Source organism: Hetaerina americana, unplaced genomic scaffold (assembly GCF_022747635.1).
Source record: "Hetaerina americana unplaced genomic scaffold, ioHetAmer1.1.p SCAF_51, whole genome shotgun sequence".
Lineage (NCBI taxonomy): Eukaryota > Metazoa > Arthropoda > Insecta > Odonata > Calopterygidae > Hetaerina > Hetaerina americana.
The window spans coordinates 2,495,345-2,514,265 of NW_027287107.1; the positions used below are offsets into that span (position 1 = coordinate 2,495,345).

Consider the following 18,921-nt stretch of genomic DNA (forward strand, 5'->3'; position numbering starts at 1 on the left):
ATTATATCTATTCATTCCATAGGATTACATTCATATGTGCATCTAATATACTTATCCCTCCCTATGGACTACCACTGTTTCATGATTGAAGGGCTTGTATGTTCTGATGACCCCTAAGGCTGTGATGACTGGAGCAATGATAATTCTTCCTGGTAGTGTCACCCATTCCAGATAGGCCCAAGTGTAGGAGCCAGATGAAAGGAAGTCTGCACAGTGTTCGTTCCTCAGTGAGGTGACTGCAGAGGCCCACTGATCCCAGTGGAGTGGCCATTATAGTGATCATGTCATGTTAAAAACAGGTTTAGGGAAAACTCCACAAATCCATAAATATATCCTTGAATCAAAACTTCATCTTTTATTTATTGTTATTATAATTGGTATTCTACTGGTTAAGGTTGGTGGTTTTGGATGGACACAGACAGTACAGTACAATGGTACAATAATACATTTCCTAGCCTCTTGTAGCTAATTAAGACCTACAACCAACTGCTTAACCTTTGTTTTGCATTAATTCTTATTGCTCGCATTGACTTTTCAATTTCCTCAGCAATGCTTGCAACACTTGGCTTATGGGCTCACGAAGCTTGATAGCCCACCAACCTAAATTATTTCAGGAATTGTCCACCACCGACTTCCCAGTTATCTCCAGTTCTTTCATTGCCTCCTTAACCATTTCCTGCACATATACATTAAAACACATGGGAAATAATTCTGTCTCACCCCTCTTCGTTACACTGGCAATCCTGGCTCTCTACCCACCACTCATATTTGAGCAGTTTGCTACCTGTACAGGTTGTGGAAAGTTTCCTAAACCTCCAGTCTCCTCCTATTTTCTGCAATACATCCATTAATTCTACCCCATTCACTCTATCAAATGCCAATACAAAATATACGAAACAGACAAATACATCCTAATTATATTCTATATTCCTCTTTATGAGTGACCTTATCACTGTTATGGCATGATGTGCTTTTTACCCCTTTTCTGAACCCCAATTCATTATCCTTTAATTAATCATTTGCCTTACTCTTAATCTCTAAATGATGTTCCTGAGAACAACTTTAAATTTGCTGTGAAGGCTTCCCTGGTGTGTAGTGAATGAAGATTCAAATCTTCAAACACTAAATGTATGCTAAATCAAACTTATTCGGTTTGTTCTGTAGTCCTCACATATGGCTGCTTTTCCTTTCTTTTGGATAGCAACTAACACTTATCTGATGGAATCTCCTGGACAAAAAAATTCCTCATAAATGCTAAGAATTAGTACATAAGAACTCTTCTTCTCATGTTCTCCTAAACCTTTAATTAGTTCCACAGCAATGTTGTCTACCTCTACAGTCTTCTTAGATTTAAATTCCATTTATGCCCCTTCTATCTTGCCGCGGAGTAAACCTAGATCTAAGCTATCCTCATTTCCATCATATTCTCTTTCTACAAGGTTTGTATAAAAAGTATTGGTAACTTTTTTTTCCTGACGTTTGCGTGAAGTGCTGAATTCAGACCATCAGGTAAGTGTGAGCATGATCACAGATCATATTGGCATTGATAAGATGACAGTGACACCATTATTACTGAAAATTTGGCAATGTGAAAGATCAGTGCAAAATTCCTCCGTAAGGTCTTGATGGACAACCAAGAGCAGAGTCAAGTGTCTGCTTATGAAGACCTGCAACAGCATTGTGATGACACCCCAACCCCTTTACAGTGCCAACACGGTAACAGCAGACTATTTTCTATTCCCAGAAGTGCAATCCTCCCTTCACCACCATGGAACCCTAAGTGCAGTAAAAGAAGCTTGCATGCATACTCTTAAAGGACCTACCGGAATCTGCGTATCAGGGGGCCCTCAAGTCATGGAAAAGCAGCTGGCAAAAGTGTGTTGATGCTCAAGGGATGAATCTTGAAGAATTTTGAGGCATTTTAGCAATATCCGAAATAAAATTTTTTGAAACTTTGCCGAATGCTTTTTATAGAAACCATCTATGTCTAACCTTGCTGGCCAAATACAAGTTCAACTACATATGAGGTCTGTTCAAAAGGGTTTTGAGCTTTTTTATAGCACACCTCCAGTTGGTTATGTTTTAATCCACCTGGAGGCTTCTTATGAGTTATGGAAAATGTGGAAAGAAGAGTTTCTTATGCACTAATTCATAGTATTAAAAGGGAGTGATTGGCTGGAGCACTTTTGTAGGATCAGTATTAGTTTCCATCCTAGGAAAGAGAAATTCAGCCATATGTGAGGAGTAGTAACAATAGCGTTAGATTTCATGTGCAACTATGGTGATACCATGAATCATCAATTAAAGGGTGGAAAGTAGGGAAACATTATGTATGTGGTGATCATTTTGTTTTCAGGAAGCGGAGAAGTATGTGAGATGTTGTAGCAGTAATGAGTAGAATTATAGAATATATCCAAATAGAATTATAGAATTTATCCTGATAGAAGTATAATATATATCCAGGATGTATTTGTTTCATGAATTTTGAGAAGAGCTTTGATAGAGTGAATTGGCTGGAATGAATATGTTAGAGAAAGTAGGAGTAGATAGGAAAGCTAGGTAACTTATCTATAACCTGTGTGTGTCTCAGAATGCTCATAAGTGTGCGGTTGATGGAGACTAAGGATGGGCAGTGTTAGGAGGGGAGGCAGGGCTGTACTTTTATCACCAGAAATTTTCAATGCATATATAGAGGAAATGGTAAGAGAGGAATGGAAGCCAGTGCGAAATTCATAAAATGTCTGATGTTGGATGGAAAATCCTGAGATCTGTTGTAAAAGTTTCAACATTTATTGCAATAATACTGAGGAAACTTTGCTACTGGCAGTGAAAGTTAATGAAGTATATCATGATGATTCACCACAAAACTGCCGTTTGACCGAGATTCAAATGTTTGAACTTATTATCGTTGACTTGATATCTTAATTATTTGTACCATCTATGCTGATTATTGCTAAACTAGTGGCCTACGGAGCTTTATGGGATTTTTACAACAGTTACTTCATGGGTCCAGTAAGGTTGGCTGGATCTAATGGAAAACCACAAATCCAATAATAATAATTTATTAACATCATTGGGACAATCATTCATGAGTTTTGTCAATTAGGTACATGAAAAGATATTACAATGACATTCTGTATGGTAACTCTCAACACAAGTTTATTGGTTATTGTTCTGAAAAGTGTAGATTAATGTGTGAAACATGTCCAAGTACTGGCAGAATTAAGTTGCAGTACAGTGAAAGCTAACCACATTTATTATGATAACCATTTAGCATGAAAAATCAGTAAAACGTATTTGGTTGAACCAGACCAGAGACTTGACTGGGAAGTGTTATGTACGAGGTTCAATCATCCAGCTTCCAATAATGGGTTATAAGCTAGGAGAAACCCTTCAACCAGTCAATTAACCATTAGTTGTGCCAAGAACAATTACATAAGAATGTCTATCTCATCTTGGAGATATGTACTTTCTATTGTGGACATGAATTTACTCAGATTTATGAATTGCTTTTGACTTACATTTTTGATACCTTGGAATCATGAAAAATCACTAACAGCATTAATAATCATTTTCCATGGACCTTTCAATGCTACTGAAGACATAGGATTAAATTAAAAATATAATGCTACATCAGTGTCAGTTCTCAGCCAGGAACATATATGCAACACTTACTTCTTACTGGTCACCTACATCATAAAAGAAGAAAAATAATGCTCTTCAACCATTTTTAATTCAGAATTCTACCTCAAAATACTTGTAGTTTAACAAAAAAATGCTTCCTTCTTCTAACAACTCTTTATTTCTTCAATTTATATATAATTTTATTTAAAGAAATTTTTCTTAACTGTGGAGGAGAAGGAAAATAATACTTCAAATCAATAATATCTCAGTAAATCTCTCAATAACTGTAAATGAACTAAGCCACCTTGTCTTCGCATCCTTCATGAGTTCATTATGGGACACACGTATTCTTCAAGGGAGGTACAGTGTACATGTGGACAGTGTAGATCAAGAAATAGTTTTAAACATTAACGATCACAACCTGTATATCAACATTGAGACTATCAGCAGCATTAAGAGTACATTACAGTTTTTTGGAAATGTTCTGTTCTCCCCTCAGGCATAGTCCCCCAGAATTAGTGTATTATTTATTAAGGGCAGCCAAGATAGCTTTTTGGTAGATCCAATACTAAGGTCTGCTATATTTCTAAACCCCATCCAACTCAACACTAATTAAATACTCTTAAATTATCATGTGTACTTATTAGTTAACAACCTGCAAGTCATGAAAAGAGAATATCATATTAGCTCTCACTGTAGGAACTTTAACATATTTCCAGTAAAATCCTCTCAGCATCCATATCCCCCAACTTTGGCTCAACCATTGTGAATTTTGTACTAAAAATGCAGAATATCCAAGATTTTGATTGTAGGTATTCGGTTTATATTACACCAATAAGCTTAATAAATTAATAAAAGGAAAAATAATATCCATGAGCAAAGCAGAAGTTGAAACTATAGCCTTCGTGTTGGCCAAGGCCGAGCCATGAAAACCTGTATGTGATGGAAGACTTAATAGGTGTTTTGTTTGGGGGGCTTTATCTACACTCACCTTGGTTTGCTGAACATGTAGCAGAAGACATTCTTGTTGGTGAGATCTACCCCATTTTCTTGCAAGAGTTCATTTTAGTAATATTTCCCTTCATCCCTTGACACCTGGTTATTGCTCTTTTCTTAAAAATTTGGATGATGAGCACAACATAATCCTTGTCAAGAGGATATTCTGACAAAAATCTAGGTGTCTGCTACACAAACGGAGACAATATTTTCCTTTGTTTCTTTCAATCTGGGTTGGTCACCAGAGAACCAAAGTACATATAACTAATAGAAATATTTCCCAAATTCCAGCGTCACTTGTACTATTTATTTTCATGTGAAGATGTAATACCACAGCGGAAATGCTGAAAGGGTGTTTGTAGATAATACATGTATGAGTGCATGTCTTCATCAATTACCTGGGCAATAAAAAACTGCCACGCACAGAAGAATAAATGGATTAAATCAGAATACAAGGTCAAAAATTATGAAATTTCTATGCAATTAAATTTGAGTAAAAAACAAGTTGTAAAACATATGGGGAAGATAAAAATTGGTAACAATAAGGCCTCTCCAGAATAACAGTAACCTGTCACAATCATAAAGCTACTAGTTCAAAGAAACTATAGGAGATGCCGTGGTAGTAACTTGAACGGAGTAATTTGCTAATGTGAATTACAATGCGACAGTATCAAAGTCTAAAAATCAATCACTAATCCCAGTCTCGGTGAATGATTTTTACACTTTGAATATGCTTCATTGTAAGCTACATGTTCATTGGGCCAGAGAATGTCCTAATATAAATAGAATAATGTCACAAAATTCCTCCCAGTTCCCATTTTCTTTGCTTTTATATTGCCTGGCATGAATTAAGTATCTTAAAATTATCAGTCAAAATGTAATTTATTCTTTGCCCAGAATTATAGATATATATCAATCAGGAAAAAGAACCCCAATAAATTTGACTTCTATTCCATTCTAAGTACATGTATGTACAAAGCCGGAAGAAAAGAGTTGAACTGCTGTCTGCCAGCATTTGCTTCATCCATGCTTAAAGCATTGCTAAGAGCTAATCAACAAAGAACAAGGGCCTATGATGGAGTGGCATGGTATATTTCCTGAGCCAGCCTGAGATTTTCTTAGTCTTAGTCCCTAATCCTTCATATCCTCATCCTGCCCTCAACACTAGCATATCAAGGTCAGAAACCACCTTGACAAGTAGTAATACCATTTATCTGTGTTTTAATGCTCTGCCGTGTGCTCTTAGTGAAAATTCCATGGATGTTTTTGCAAATAGTCCTGACAGAGAAATTATGGACTGATCTTTATATGCATCAGGCTTTATGTGCTCTGGACCTCTACTATATGTTAGTACTATATGCTATCTGTCGAATATGATTTAATTTAAATTGTACCAATAGGGCTTTTAAATAAGATACCTAAATAAATATTTCCTTGATTGGCTGGTATGAATATGGAGATATGCAATAAAAGACTCACCGTGGTACAATTGAAAATTTACAATTTCAATTTGTAAATTACTTGGGGTGTATGTATGGGTATATAACAGGAATATATATGGGGAATGTAACAGGAAAACTTTTTCTAAGGGTTACATGTAATCAGTCCTCTGTTCTAGAATAGGTACCCATGTCCATTTCCTAGTCAAATTGAAACAGAAGTATGGGAGGGAACAACAGTGAATGGCAAAGATAAGGGCAATTTTCTTGCCCAGGAAATTGGTTAACACAATCAGATAACCAGAATTGGATAATCAATACTCCACTGTATAGCCTTTAGGAGTCATCTTGATTGTTTCAAAAGTTGCCATATGCTGCTTGCAGTGATAGTGAATTGCTAATGTTGTGTCTCCATCAGTTTTTAAATAAGAAGAAGCCTTTATTAAGAAGGTCTGTACATATAAAGGCTTCATGTTTATAAGTCATAAATTTGAATGAGCAATTGCTGTGAAACATTCATGTATGGTAGTGAAGAGTAAGACAGCAGTAGGAAATTATATTATATTGAGAGTAAACATTTAAATGTACCCTTTTTCCCAAATAAAAATCATGTAAATGATTAATTTGTATGGACGTAAATATTTCATTTTATCTTTCAAAAATACTACAAATACATGTACAAATTAAATATAGAAAGTGCCCTTGCAGCTATAGGTGGTAACATTAGAAAAGAAAATGACTATTGCATACAGAACTGAGCAATGATCCATACAGATACATTTATACTTAAAGTAAGTAGGAATTATATGTGTGTGTATGTGTGTGTGTGTATGTATATATATATATATATATATATATATATAAAAAGATATATATATATATATATATATATATATATATATATATATATATATATATATATATATATATATATATATATATATATATATATCTTTATATATATATTGTGTGTGTATGTATATGTGTGTGTGTGTGTGTGTGTGCAGATGTATCTTTTCAGAAAGAAATATTTGATAAACCAGTAATTTCAAGGCCAAAAGTGGAATCAGTTTTAAGGGATCAATATAACTTAAACATTTTGTTATAATTTTATCTGGCCTTGCTTATTTTTGAACGAATCTTTATTGGTTCATAACCATTGTGAACTACGAAGAAAGCTTTTCTTCATCTTGTTTTCTTTTACCAATACCATGTCTCAATTGTATATTACCCATATTGTAGTTAGAACATTATACTTTGACTTCATAGATAATCCACATTAAACTTAAACATATGTGTAAGTAGGTATAAAGTCTTAGGAACCAATGGAGAGCCATGGCAAAGAAAACATTAGACATTATAAGGTTATGTGGAAAATGGTGGCTATGTAGAAGTGATTGGATCATATAAGACATGGAAGATAAGGTTTATTGAGTTTTGAAACAACAATGGTCCTCTGCAGTGCCATAGCTCCGATCTAAGATGCACCATTCAATTAATTTGGGGTGGCTCAAGATACATGAATAGCACTTACCTTTCCCATACATTGTGGCAGTATGGTGCTCAGTTTATAATACATTTTCCATATTTACTATGCATTCAAGGCCAGATGTTTTGCTTTTGGGGGTCTATTTGCTGACAAGTGGTGGGGCCAACTCTCACCACATGAGAGAAGCAATAGTGATCCTTATAAACTTGTGGCATAATTTTAACTCTGCATTTTATGTATAAAACCATGCCCCATTCTTAAAGTCTTGACTTAGTGAAACCTTTTATAACATTAGGCCAAATTTAATGAGCTGCTATTCTTTAAAATTTTATGTACCCCTTCATAACCGAAATGAAATCATAATAAAGGGAATTGAGTTATTGTAGCAGAAGTTTATACATATAGTTTAGAAATGTCTTTGATATCAGATGCACAATATGAAAGCAGAAGAAATAAATAATCAAGAAGAAATTATGTTCAAAATTACTCAGAACAGATGGATAATTACTTTGTATTATATCACAAATAATATGATTATTATGCTATTTTATACTGTCCTTTGTATTGTGTGAGCTTAGTCAACTGGTAGTTAAAATGGTATAGAATAAATAATAATACAAAGCTATTTTTTTTTGGAAAGAAAGGAGGTAAGGAAATGATTTTTAGTATTGATTTAGTGTGTTCTTAGAGCCGGTGTTTGCAAATATGTTTGTGATTGGGTCCTACCAAAAGTGTTGCCATGAACCATTCTATTATGCTTATAAATCAAAAGCCAAAAATCATTGAAAAAAAAAGAATTATTTTACAAGAAAATAACCTGCAAAGCTGCAGCTATATTAGTGAAGTTGGGGGATATGATACCCTACGTGTGGCTAACTCAATGATGTGGGGGTACCTAGACACCAGCTTGGCCAGCCTTCCCTGACTCCCCCCCATATATCTGGCCCTAAATGCTTGAGGAAAATTTCTGTCCAATTTTCACCCTGATATTTGTCAAAGATTCCTCCACTAATGTAATTATTTTATCCTAAATTTTGAAAAACCATGTGTTATATCTTAGCTTGCACCAAATAAATATATGATTCCACTAAAGATTGATGCTTTTTTTCAGATACTTTAAAATCAATGCCATTGGTTGCTTTATCCTTCTGGTTGTTGGCACAGTCCTTCAAAACAACATTATTCAAATCATGAGAGTATTTCAACATCAACATTTTATAAATAGAAAAAAATGGTTTTTCAGAGATAGATATCTCATATTTTAATCAATAAATAACATTCAGAAAGTTTTAAAATAACTAAATGAAAATGTAGCCACTCATTTTTCTTAACTACTTCAATATTCATTTCAACACTGAAGACACACTGAAAATTATGACACTGTAAATTCCTTGTTCCCAGCCATTTAAATTCAAGCTCATTGTCAGTTAGAATGTGATTGGAGTGGTATCCTTTTCACAACAATAATCTACTGCAACAAGAATCAGGATTCAAATTCAGTAGGGGCAGATTTTGGTCTTCAATGGAAATGTAAATATTTATTTTGGCCCCTTTTGGATGTGGTGACTATGATAGTAAATGATTTAATCTGTAAAAGACTGAAGTAACAAAACTGGAGTACTTATGAAACAGTCCATGAAGCAGAGGAAATTTTGAAACTATATAATAGACAAGTTTTAATAGCACTTTCAAAAGTATCTTTCAGGATAAAAACAATAGATACTTTTGAAAACATTATGTGTGTGCATATTTAAACTCACCCAATATTCAACATCCTATACAGACAGTTATAACACTTGCTTGAAAAAATAAATAAAATTGTTGGGCACTACTTCCTTTGAAGTATGTATCAATTGATTCCATCATCCTACAATGCAGGATGTGTAAAAATAGTTTAGGACGCACTATGCAATCCATCAATATATTACATGACCAATAGCATTTCAGTAAAGTATTTGTCTCTGAACATTGACCTGTACAGGTCTAAATTGAAATTAATATACTCAAATTTTGAGTTTCTTTTATCTATTTAGGAACAGGATGTTGTATCTCAAACACATCATTTCTTCCAGTCCCAGTTTTAGACAAACTATAGGAAATGTCAAAGTATTAATCCTTTGAATGAAATACAAAATCCATGTCTGTCACTTCCATATACTTTACAAGAATCACAGCTTTCACTCAAGATGCTTTCTTTATGGTGCACCTTTCCCAGTGAATAAATTGATGCATTATTTATACAAATACCAATTAATCACTGGATAACATTACATTTAGACAGCAATCACACTGATGTAGTCATTTGCTCAATAACCATAATGTTTCTCACTGGTCGACGGTGCCAGCAAGGGCGTCTAGAGCAAGCTAATGCTGGTGGTGGTAACCTGGTGATGGGCATTGGAGGTGCCATCCGATTACCTGCATGACATAAAGCCTCTGGTTCACTTCTGCTGAGAGCACGGTCTGGCATACCTGTAATTCGATGACCTCCTCCACCATAGTAGTACCTATTGTACGGTCCCTCACCACCCATGGAAGCCATTGAAGCTGCTGCCCCTCTTGTCATGGGTGCGCCATTACCACCAAAAAAGTCATAGTCGATGACATAATTGTCAGCAAGCCCTTCCTCTGAGATGCACCCAACCATGAGCTCTGAGGTGGCCGGTCGAGGAGCTGGCTCATCCTCATCCTCTTCATCATCAGCCATGTCCAAGGTGGTAGCAAATGAGATGCTCTTTGGCATGGACATGCCATGGCTCTGGTTCATATTAGCCATGGAGGGTGGTGGAGGTGGAGGAGGTGGGGGTGGCGGGGGAGGAGGGGCAGGAGGGGGTGGGGGGCACGTGCAGCCCGTTGTGTCCACGGGACCTCCCACATAGGCTCCAGGAACTGGTATGCTCCCCATTGCCCCCCCTCCTGAGATGTGGCTCTCGATGGTGGCTGATGAGACTGATGCATCTGGGTGGTGGGAGCCTCGATGGTGCTGGTGGCTCTGGTGCCCACCTCGCTTGTACCAGTTCATGAGAAATAAAAGGGCAGCACCAAGGATGGCAAAGAAGGAAGAAAAGTAGTATCCTGCCTTAGGATTTCCCTGGTTGATGTAACCTGCAGAGTGGCACAGAACATTTCAGCAATAATCTAGTGTAAATGGGTGGGATATCTAGGAATACATTTCAGGAGAGTAAGCAAATGTTTTGCTAAATAATTCCTTTCTCTAACACAGAGCTTCACTCAGTAAGTAATCAAATTATTTTATGGATTACTTAGTAGAATCTAAGAGCTCATTCATTTGCTTGCTATGAATAATTTGCTTGACCATGGAGTCCAAACAAGAGTTGTTGCCCATGATATCTAGTGAAATGAAAATTGTTTCAATGCATGTCAATGCATTGATAGATTAAAGAAACATGAATAGGATGACATTTTTTGTATACTTGTTGCCGTCAATGATTTGACAGGAAGAATTGTGTCAATAATGATTCGAATGTTTAAAATGTTCATGTTTCAGGAAGTGATCTCAGTGACCATCAGTTTTTTTAATGACGGGTAGTCAAATTTAAACCTATCATACGAACACACAAGGCTTCCCACCCTGAGGGCGCGGGTTCAAATCCCGGCGGTGTTGAATATTTTTCAGAGGTATCTCGATCCCTACTTGAGGTGCTTTGTGGAGGGCACTTTGAGTGAGTACGCCGTCCGTCGGATGGGACGTTAAACTGCGGACCCTTTGGCGCCTTTCGTAAAGAGCAGGCTAATGCCGACGCCGGGTTTCTCTCCACCCTTCATCCTTTCCTGTCCATCCCCTATGGCGCAAATGACCTTAGCTGTCGGTCGCCTCCCCTTAAAACTACTACTACTACGAACACACAAGACCAATCTGCGCATCAACAAGGACATAAGCCAACAACTGCATGAGCCTGTGAGTTGTCACTATGCAATACTCCTACCACAGTGACGGCAATATCAATACGTAGCAACAGTGCTGCAACCTGTCGCGCGGACTATGTGTTATGGTTGGTTTTCAGTTTTCATTTGACTGCCCCTTATGTAATAAGATGATAGGATAACTCCTTTAAGGGAGATATAGGAGAGTGTATTTGCTGATTGTGAGTCATTTCTAGCATCAGATGATAATGTTGAGCCTACTGAAGTAACTGAGGCATTGAGTTGTGCAAAGGGAGATATAGGAGAGTGTATTTGCTGATTGTGAGTCATTTCTAGCATCAGATGATAATGTTGAGCCTACTGAAGTAACTGAGGCATTGAGTTGTGCAGCTAGTGTGCAGAGAGTGGCAATGGAAGAGGAGATAAGGCCTTTTCATGAAAAATAAGGTACGAGATTTGGACAAGAACTATGTAGGAAAAACTTTTGCTCAATGTGGATGAGAGTTTAAAATAAAAAGCAATTCTGAGGGAGTTTGAGATAAGTTAAAGGCTTGCCGTGTTACCATGGGATACTCATAGCATTATAATGTTTACTGCTTAATACTTTTTTGCCAATGTTGAGACATGATACCTTGAGATTGTGTTTTTGATTGATAATTTTTGGTGCATCAGGAGTGGTTTTACTGCTTTCCTTAGTGGAAATTTGTGTGATGATATATTGATGTATCAGCCTAAAGGTTTTGCTTCAGAGATAACAAAGGTCTATAAATTAAAGAAAATTTTATATAGTTGTAAACAGAGTTCATGCCATGGTGTGAGCAAATAGATGATTTTGTGTTGAATATAGGTTACAAAAGGTATTGACTGAAGCCATACTTTTTGGAGATTTGATACATCCATTCTCCCCGTAGTTGTTTGTGAAGATGACTTTTTCATTATCTTCAATAATGAAGCATAGCAGGAATACTAACTGTACAACATTTTAGGTTAAAGACTTGGAATCAGTGGCTGATTGTTTGTGAATGAGGGTTCAGATAGCTGTTGGTACTGTTAAATTAGATCATAAGCAGGTTATTCTGAATTTAATGGTGCAAGTTGGTATGTTGGCAGCAAACCTACATTAAATTCATGATTCCAGTCATTAGATTAACCAAGGATAAATCTAAAGATTATAAAAGAGAGCTTTTAACACCAACTAATTTGTTGCAGGCTTCAGGCTTACTTTATCTTCCTGTATTCACCTGACCTGACTTTTTTTGTGTAAATGTATCTAGGTCAACTGTGTAACTAAAGAGCACTACCAGTGTTTGAAGAGATCATTGAGGTAAGTATTTAAAGGTACCATTATGTGGAATGATTTTGGAATTATTTGAAACAATTGTTATATATAATTATTATTTGCACATTGTCATGTTTTCCTATATGCATGGAAACCAAAATTTTCCACGTTACAGAAACATTGTTACTAAAAGTAAATGAAATTACTTATTTTAAACTCTGGAAAATATTTAATAACACCATCTGGATATGCCTCAAGGAGTGGAAAGAGTTGGATAAGTGCAATTTATTTAGATTTTTACTCAAAGTAATCACTTACACTCTCATATTAAGAATAATCATTTATTAAGTGCGCCATTATGTTAACATATACAAAGATGCATCAATATTCTGTTTTGTACCAGCAAACCATTGAAATGGAAAAGCAAATTGAAAAATTATTGTGAATGTCGCATTTATAGATGTGACTTAGCATTTATTAATTTAATATTAGAAATCTTGATATTAAAAGTTGAAAGTGAATGTATTTATTCTTATATCTTAAATAATAAAGTTAATGCTTTTTTTAACCTCTAAAATACATCAAAAAGAGTGTAAAATTTAGCAAGTTTGAAAAAATTGTTGATGAAAGCATCTTATCTTAATTTTACATAACATTGACTCTTATGGTCTGCAGCAATGTTAAATCAATCAGTCTATTGCACCATTAAATACGAAGAACTTAAGGTTATTTCACTCTCAAATTACTCCCTAGTGTCGTCATTCTGCCGGGCCACGTATAAAAATGGAGGTGTGGCCATTTTCGTGCATAGCAGAATAAAGGGGACTATTAACTCAGTTCACGTGCCTGTGAAGGAAGAAAAAACCTTTGAATGTGCAGTGTGTTTCCATGAAACTCCAGTGGGATTGCTTGTGCTCATCTCCATCTATAGATCACCAACTGGTGATTTTCATTCATTCATTAAAAAACTGGACCAACTCATTTGCTCCTTATATGCAAGCAACAGAATACTCATGCTGAACGGCGATCTCAACTGTAATCTCTTAGTTGACTCCCCTCACAGATCAGAATTGTTGAATCTGTTCAAAACTTATGGCATGGAATGTTTTGACAATAATCCTACCAGAGTCACTCCCACATCTGCCACCCTAATTGATTACGCTGTGACCAACTTTAACCATGAAAAAGTAGTCACAACTGTTTGCGACCTAGGTATAACAGACCATTGCATGGTGAAAATAAGTATCGATACTAACCAACCAATGGATAGTCCAAATGATAAAACTTACCCAAGGCGGTCTCTCACTCATGGAAATATGCAGCATTTTCTGCTCCTTCTTCAGTCCCAAAACTGGGACAATGTCTATGACCTTAAGTCAGTAGACGAAGGTTTCAATTACTTTTATTCAATTTTCAAACACAATTTTGAAATGTGTTTCCCAGTAACACATCATAAAATATTTCATAGAACTAAATGTAAGCCATGGCTAACTGATGAGATCCGTTATTACTCAACTATCCTTAAAAAACTTGCTATCTCCAGTAAAAGTTCAAACAATCATGAACAAAGGTTACTCTATAAGGAATTTCAAAAGTATTACCGTAAACTGATTTCTACCACGAAAAGAACCTATAATGATAATAAGTTACTTAATTCCAATAACAAGTCCAAAACTGCATGGGAAATAATTAATGACTGTAGAGGTAAGAAAAATCCACAACTCACTCTCCCAAAACTTTGTAACCCTGAAAATAACACTGCCATTAGCTATTCATCTCTAGCTAATAAATTTAACAAATACTACGTATCAGCTCCTTGCCTAACTACTTCTCCAGCCAATGTGCTTTTAGCAAATGCACCATCGTCAATGTTTGCCAAGCCCTGTTCTGAAACCAATCTAAAAACTATTGTCTCCTCACTCAGAAACAAATCCAGTACTGGCCCAGATGAAATTCCTGGTAAAGTTGTTCATCATTGTTTTGAAGCCATAAAAGCACCCCTTTTATTTTTAATTAATGAATCTTTGATACAAGGGATTTTCCCATCCCAATTAAAAGAATCAAAAGTAGTGCCCATTTATAAAAACCATGGCTGTGTAAATGATTTGAATAACTACAGACCAATAGCCGTCCAAAATACATTTGCTAAAATATTCGAAAAAGCCATGTATATGCAAATAGCATCTTATCTCGAAAAAAACTTCCTACTTTCTAATTCTCAGCATGGATTTAGATCGGAAAGGTCTACCACAACTGCCATATGTCAGGCAATCGACAGCATACTTAATTCATTAGATGCTAAACGCAAAACTCTTGGAATGTTTTTTGACTTGTCAAAGGCTTTTGATAATGTAAACCACAATAGACTACTAATTAAACTCAATAGAATAGGAATTAGAGGAAGTCCTTTAAACTGGTTGAAGTCCTTTATTCATAATCGCACTCAAAAAGTAGTGTTATCAGTTGATGGGTCAAAATATTCATCCGAAGCATACCAAGTTAACAAAGGTGTTCCACAAGGCTCAACCCTTGGGCCACTCCTCTTTCTGATTTACATCAATGACCTACCTAACTGCTTACCAAATAATGATGGAATAATACCAGTGTTGTACGCTGACGACACTAATATAATAATATCAACACAAACATATCCCAGCCTTGTGGAAAAAGCTAAGTCTGTCACACTTGCTATAAACAAGTGGTGTACAGACAACCTTCTAGACTTAAATGTAAATAAAAGTAAAATAGTAAACTTTACACACAATAAGAACATATCAGATGATCTGCTGGTAAAAATCAATGACCTATCAATTGAGCGTGTGACAGAATGCAAATTTCTAGGTATTTCTCTATGTGCAAATATTTCTTGGGATACTCATGTAAAAGCCCTCCAACACAAGCTCAGTTCAACTTGCTACTTATTAAGACACCTGTATGAAACTACAAGTAAAACTGTACTACTCAATTTGTACTATGGGGAAATTTACTCAAATATAACCTACAGTATAATATTATGGGGATCAGCTGCTATTTCTCAAACCATCTTTAAAATGCAAAAGAAAGCTATTAGAATCATCGCCAGGAAACCTTACAATGCTCCATCAAGGCCTATTTTCCATGAATTAAATTTGCTACCTCTCCCATGCATCTACATTATGTTTTTAATTCTATATATAAAAAATAACATCGGCAACTATTCTCTTAACTCTGCCTATCATCATCATTACACCAGAGGCAGGAATGACTTCCATTATGGGAATATAAGAACTAAAGCATTGAAATTAGGACCCAATGAAATGGGCATCAGATTATTTAACAAACTACCCAAAAGTATCAAGGATACACAGGGAACTGCCGTATTCAGGCATAAACTAAAAAGATATCTACAACGCAATATGTTTTACTCGGTTGATGAATATCTCAACAATATTCCCGACCAGTAAGTTCATACTTTTAGTTTCTAGCAATGGTAATGGTCTGATTCATGTTTGTGATCAATGATTTTTCTGAATTTGATATTGTTATGTGCATGTTACAGCCGATGTTCATGGGTTTGTACCAAACACTTATGTAACTATGAGCATCTATTCTTTTATGTATCTTAACTGAGCCTGTGTCTTTGCTCCTCATTGACGTGCCTTATATCATGTACATACTTCACCCACCTGGTATTTTTGTATTGTGATCTCTGGGCAAATAAAAAGTAATAATAATAATAATAATTATTATTAAATGATCCTTTATATTATAAAACAACATGAAAATAAAATACTAAGTAAAACTTTAACAATGTATTTATCAATAAAACATATGCTTTGACATTTCAACATCATCATCCAATCATTGGAATTTTGAAATGTGCTGTGTTCATAAATAAATTGAGAAACCTTTACTTAGTACTTGCATTTTATTTCTTTCCACATTAAGATGGTGCTTCAAAAAGTTAAGGCTTCAAGAGTCAAGTTAATATTTTAGCACATTTCAAATCTTCTTTAATAAACACATCCATACTATCTAAATCCTTAATATAAAAAATGCACAATTTTTACAGCACCTGTGATTGGAATACCAAGAAGAACAGGAATAGCTTCTGCTCCTTGCACAAAGCTCCATGTCCGGGTAAAATGTCTAGCTCGAACTCGCTCAAAAGTGTACATTTTCAGGGCATAAAGGAAACCTCCTAGGAAAATCCCATATATCCAAACAAAAAGGACATACCCATGGTAACCCTGAACAGTACTCAAAGCCAATAGTGATATACCTGCAAGTAAAAATAAAGCCAGTATTTCATTGTAATGAAAACTTATATGCTTAAGTAAACAAATTATCATATCTCTCTGAACTTGAGAATTGGATAAACCAATGCGATGAATGAGATATGTACTTTTCTACTAGACCTTGAAAAAATATTAATAATAATGAAATAATTTCAGCAAATAATTACTTAGAATAAACCATGATAAATTGTAATTGTTCTTTCTGGTGTACATTTACTACCATTATTATAATGAAACAAAGCCATCATTTTTGTGTGCAATTGAAACTTGCACTGTAAGTTGTTGTCAATTTTGTCCTTAATCTAGACTTATTATTTTCAGGTGGAAGATCAGGAAGAAATAGCTGAGATTTATAAATCTCTGGAATTGTCTCACCATAACATATAAATTAAATTGAAATTGGCATATTTGAAGTGCGTAATTGCATGAAGAACAAGCTGTTAGTCCTACAAGATTTTTAAGTGTCATTAATGATTATTGATGATAGAGTAAAATCTCCTATAAAAAGTAGGTGTGGACATAACCATGAAAATCCAATAGTATATATAAGTTTTTGTGAAAAAGAAAAATATTGCTAATGGAACTTCATCTTTTAATGCTTTTGTTCACAGAGTAAGGGAATGGTCAATTGGAAAGCTATCTCAAAGACTAAAAGAGAGAAAATTTTGAGTGCATAAGAATTTGTTTGAAACTCTAAAATTATTGTTGGGGTATTCACTTGTCATTTGTCATGAAATCTAGGTTTATGCCTAAAAATAATGCATCAATAAAATTGATGCATAGTTATTACTGTCATTTTATTAATATGAAGATTCACAAAATAGGTAAAAGACACACAATATAGGTAAAAGGACTTGTCAAAAGATTCATTTTTCACTGCTACCAAATATATGGAAATCTATATACCAGCTGTGATACATCAAATTTAAGATTGATGAAAAAATAATAAACCTCATTGGTGTTTATTCAATAAAATTACAAAAATTGATTAGTTTTTATAAATACTACTGGGATTAACATAGAGGAAACATTTTTTCAACAAGTAGTAGATAAGAAGCCCTTATTGCAACTGATTCATTTTGACTAAACAATAATTAATATTTTTTTGTTGCAATACTCAAGTGACTTTTGTAACAGAAAATTATGAATTTCCTAAGATTGCAAACAGAATTAGGTATTAGGTAAATCATCCAATGTTGTACAAATGGGTGAAAGTACACACTTTTACCTGTGTAACACAGATGGCTAATTTATTTTTCCTGGTATTTTTTAAGGATGTGGCAGTATAGCTTTCAAAATTGGATGTTTTAAAGAGGGGGAACAGCTTCACTACTGCATACAACACTCAATGAAACATGTTGATGGACACCTATTTTAAATGTCTGCCGGAGGCTCAACTGAAACCATGTATACCAACCAAGCCTAACCAATGGATGATCGATCACATTATAATGGCTGGAGAAAATTTGAAATGAAATGCATTTTCCAAGAAACTACATGCTTAAGCAATAGTTTGCAACTAAAAAAATTATAAATCTCTGCATGATTTTTCATGATGAAATCAAATACTGAGGTTTTTCTTCAAGAGTTAAGTAAATCTAATCTTCACAGAATGTACTAAATTTAGATAAATATTTACCAATTCCTATCATGGCAGCTTGGCAAAGGTATTGGCGTGAAATGAGGCATTGGTCACTAGGGCGAACTACCACGAGACCAAATCCAACACAACCAAGAGCAGTGGCAAAGCCAAGGAACGTTTGAAGAAGCAGTAAAGCACTATCTTCTAGACCTTCACGATAGCCTTGGAGAACCTAATTTGAAAGAAAATGCAATGGCAAACAATTATACTGAATCAGAGAATTATTATTCCTTAAATAAAATCATGCGGTTCTTAAAGGTAGGCAATATATGCCTTAAATACAATGGGAA

General features: G+C 35.0%; 1 protein-coding gene across 1 annotated transcript in view; it reads right to left on the minus strand.

Annotated features, from left to right (window-relative positions):
• Positions 1 to 8,112: 8,112 nt before the first annotated feature.
• The window catches only part of LOC139694641 (monocarboxylate transporter 2-like), a 103,215-nt gene continuing 92,406 nt past the window's right edge, over positions 8,113 to 18,921 (minus strand). Inside the window, exons 6-8 of the mRNA XM_071593128.1 lie at positions 18,629 to 18,803; positions 16,767 to 16,973; positions 8,113 to 10,653 (exon numbers count right to left, since the gene is read on the minus strand). Coding sequence (XP_071449229.1) covers positions 9,833 to 10,653; positions 16,767 to 16,973; positions 18,629 to 18,803 — 1,203 coding nt within the window. The 3' untranslated portion in view covers positions 8,113 to 9,832. The remainder of the gene's footprint in view (positions 10,654 to 16,766; positions 16,974 to 18,628; positions 18,804 to 18,921) is intronic.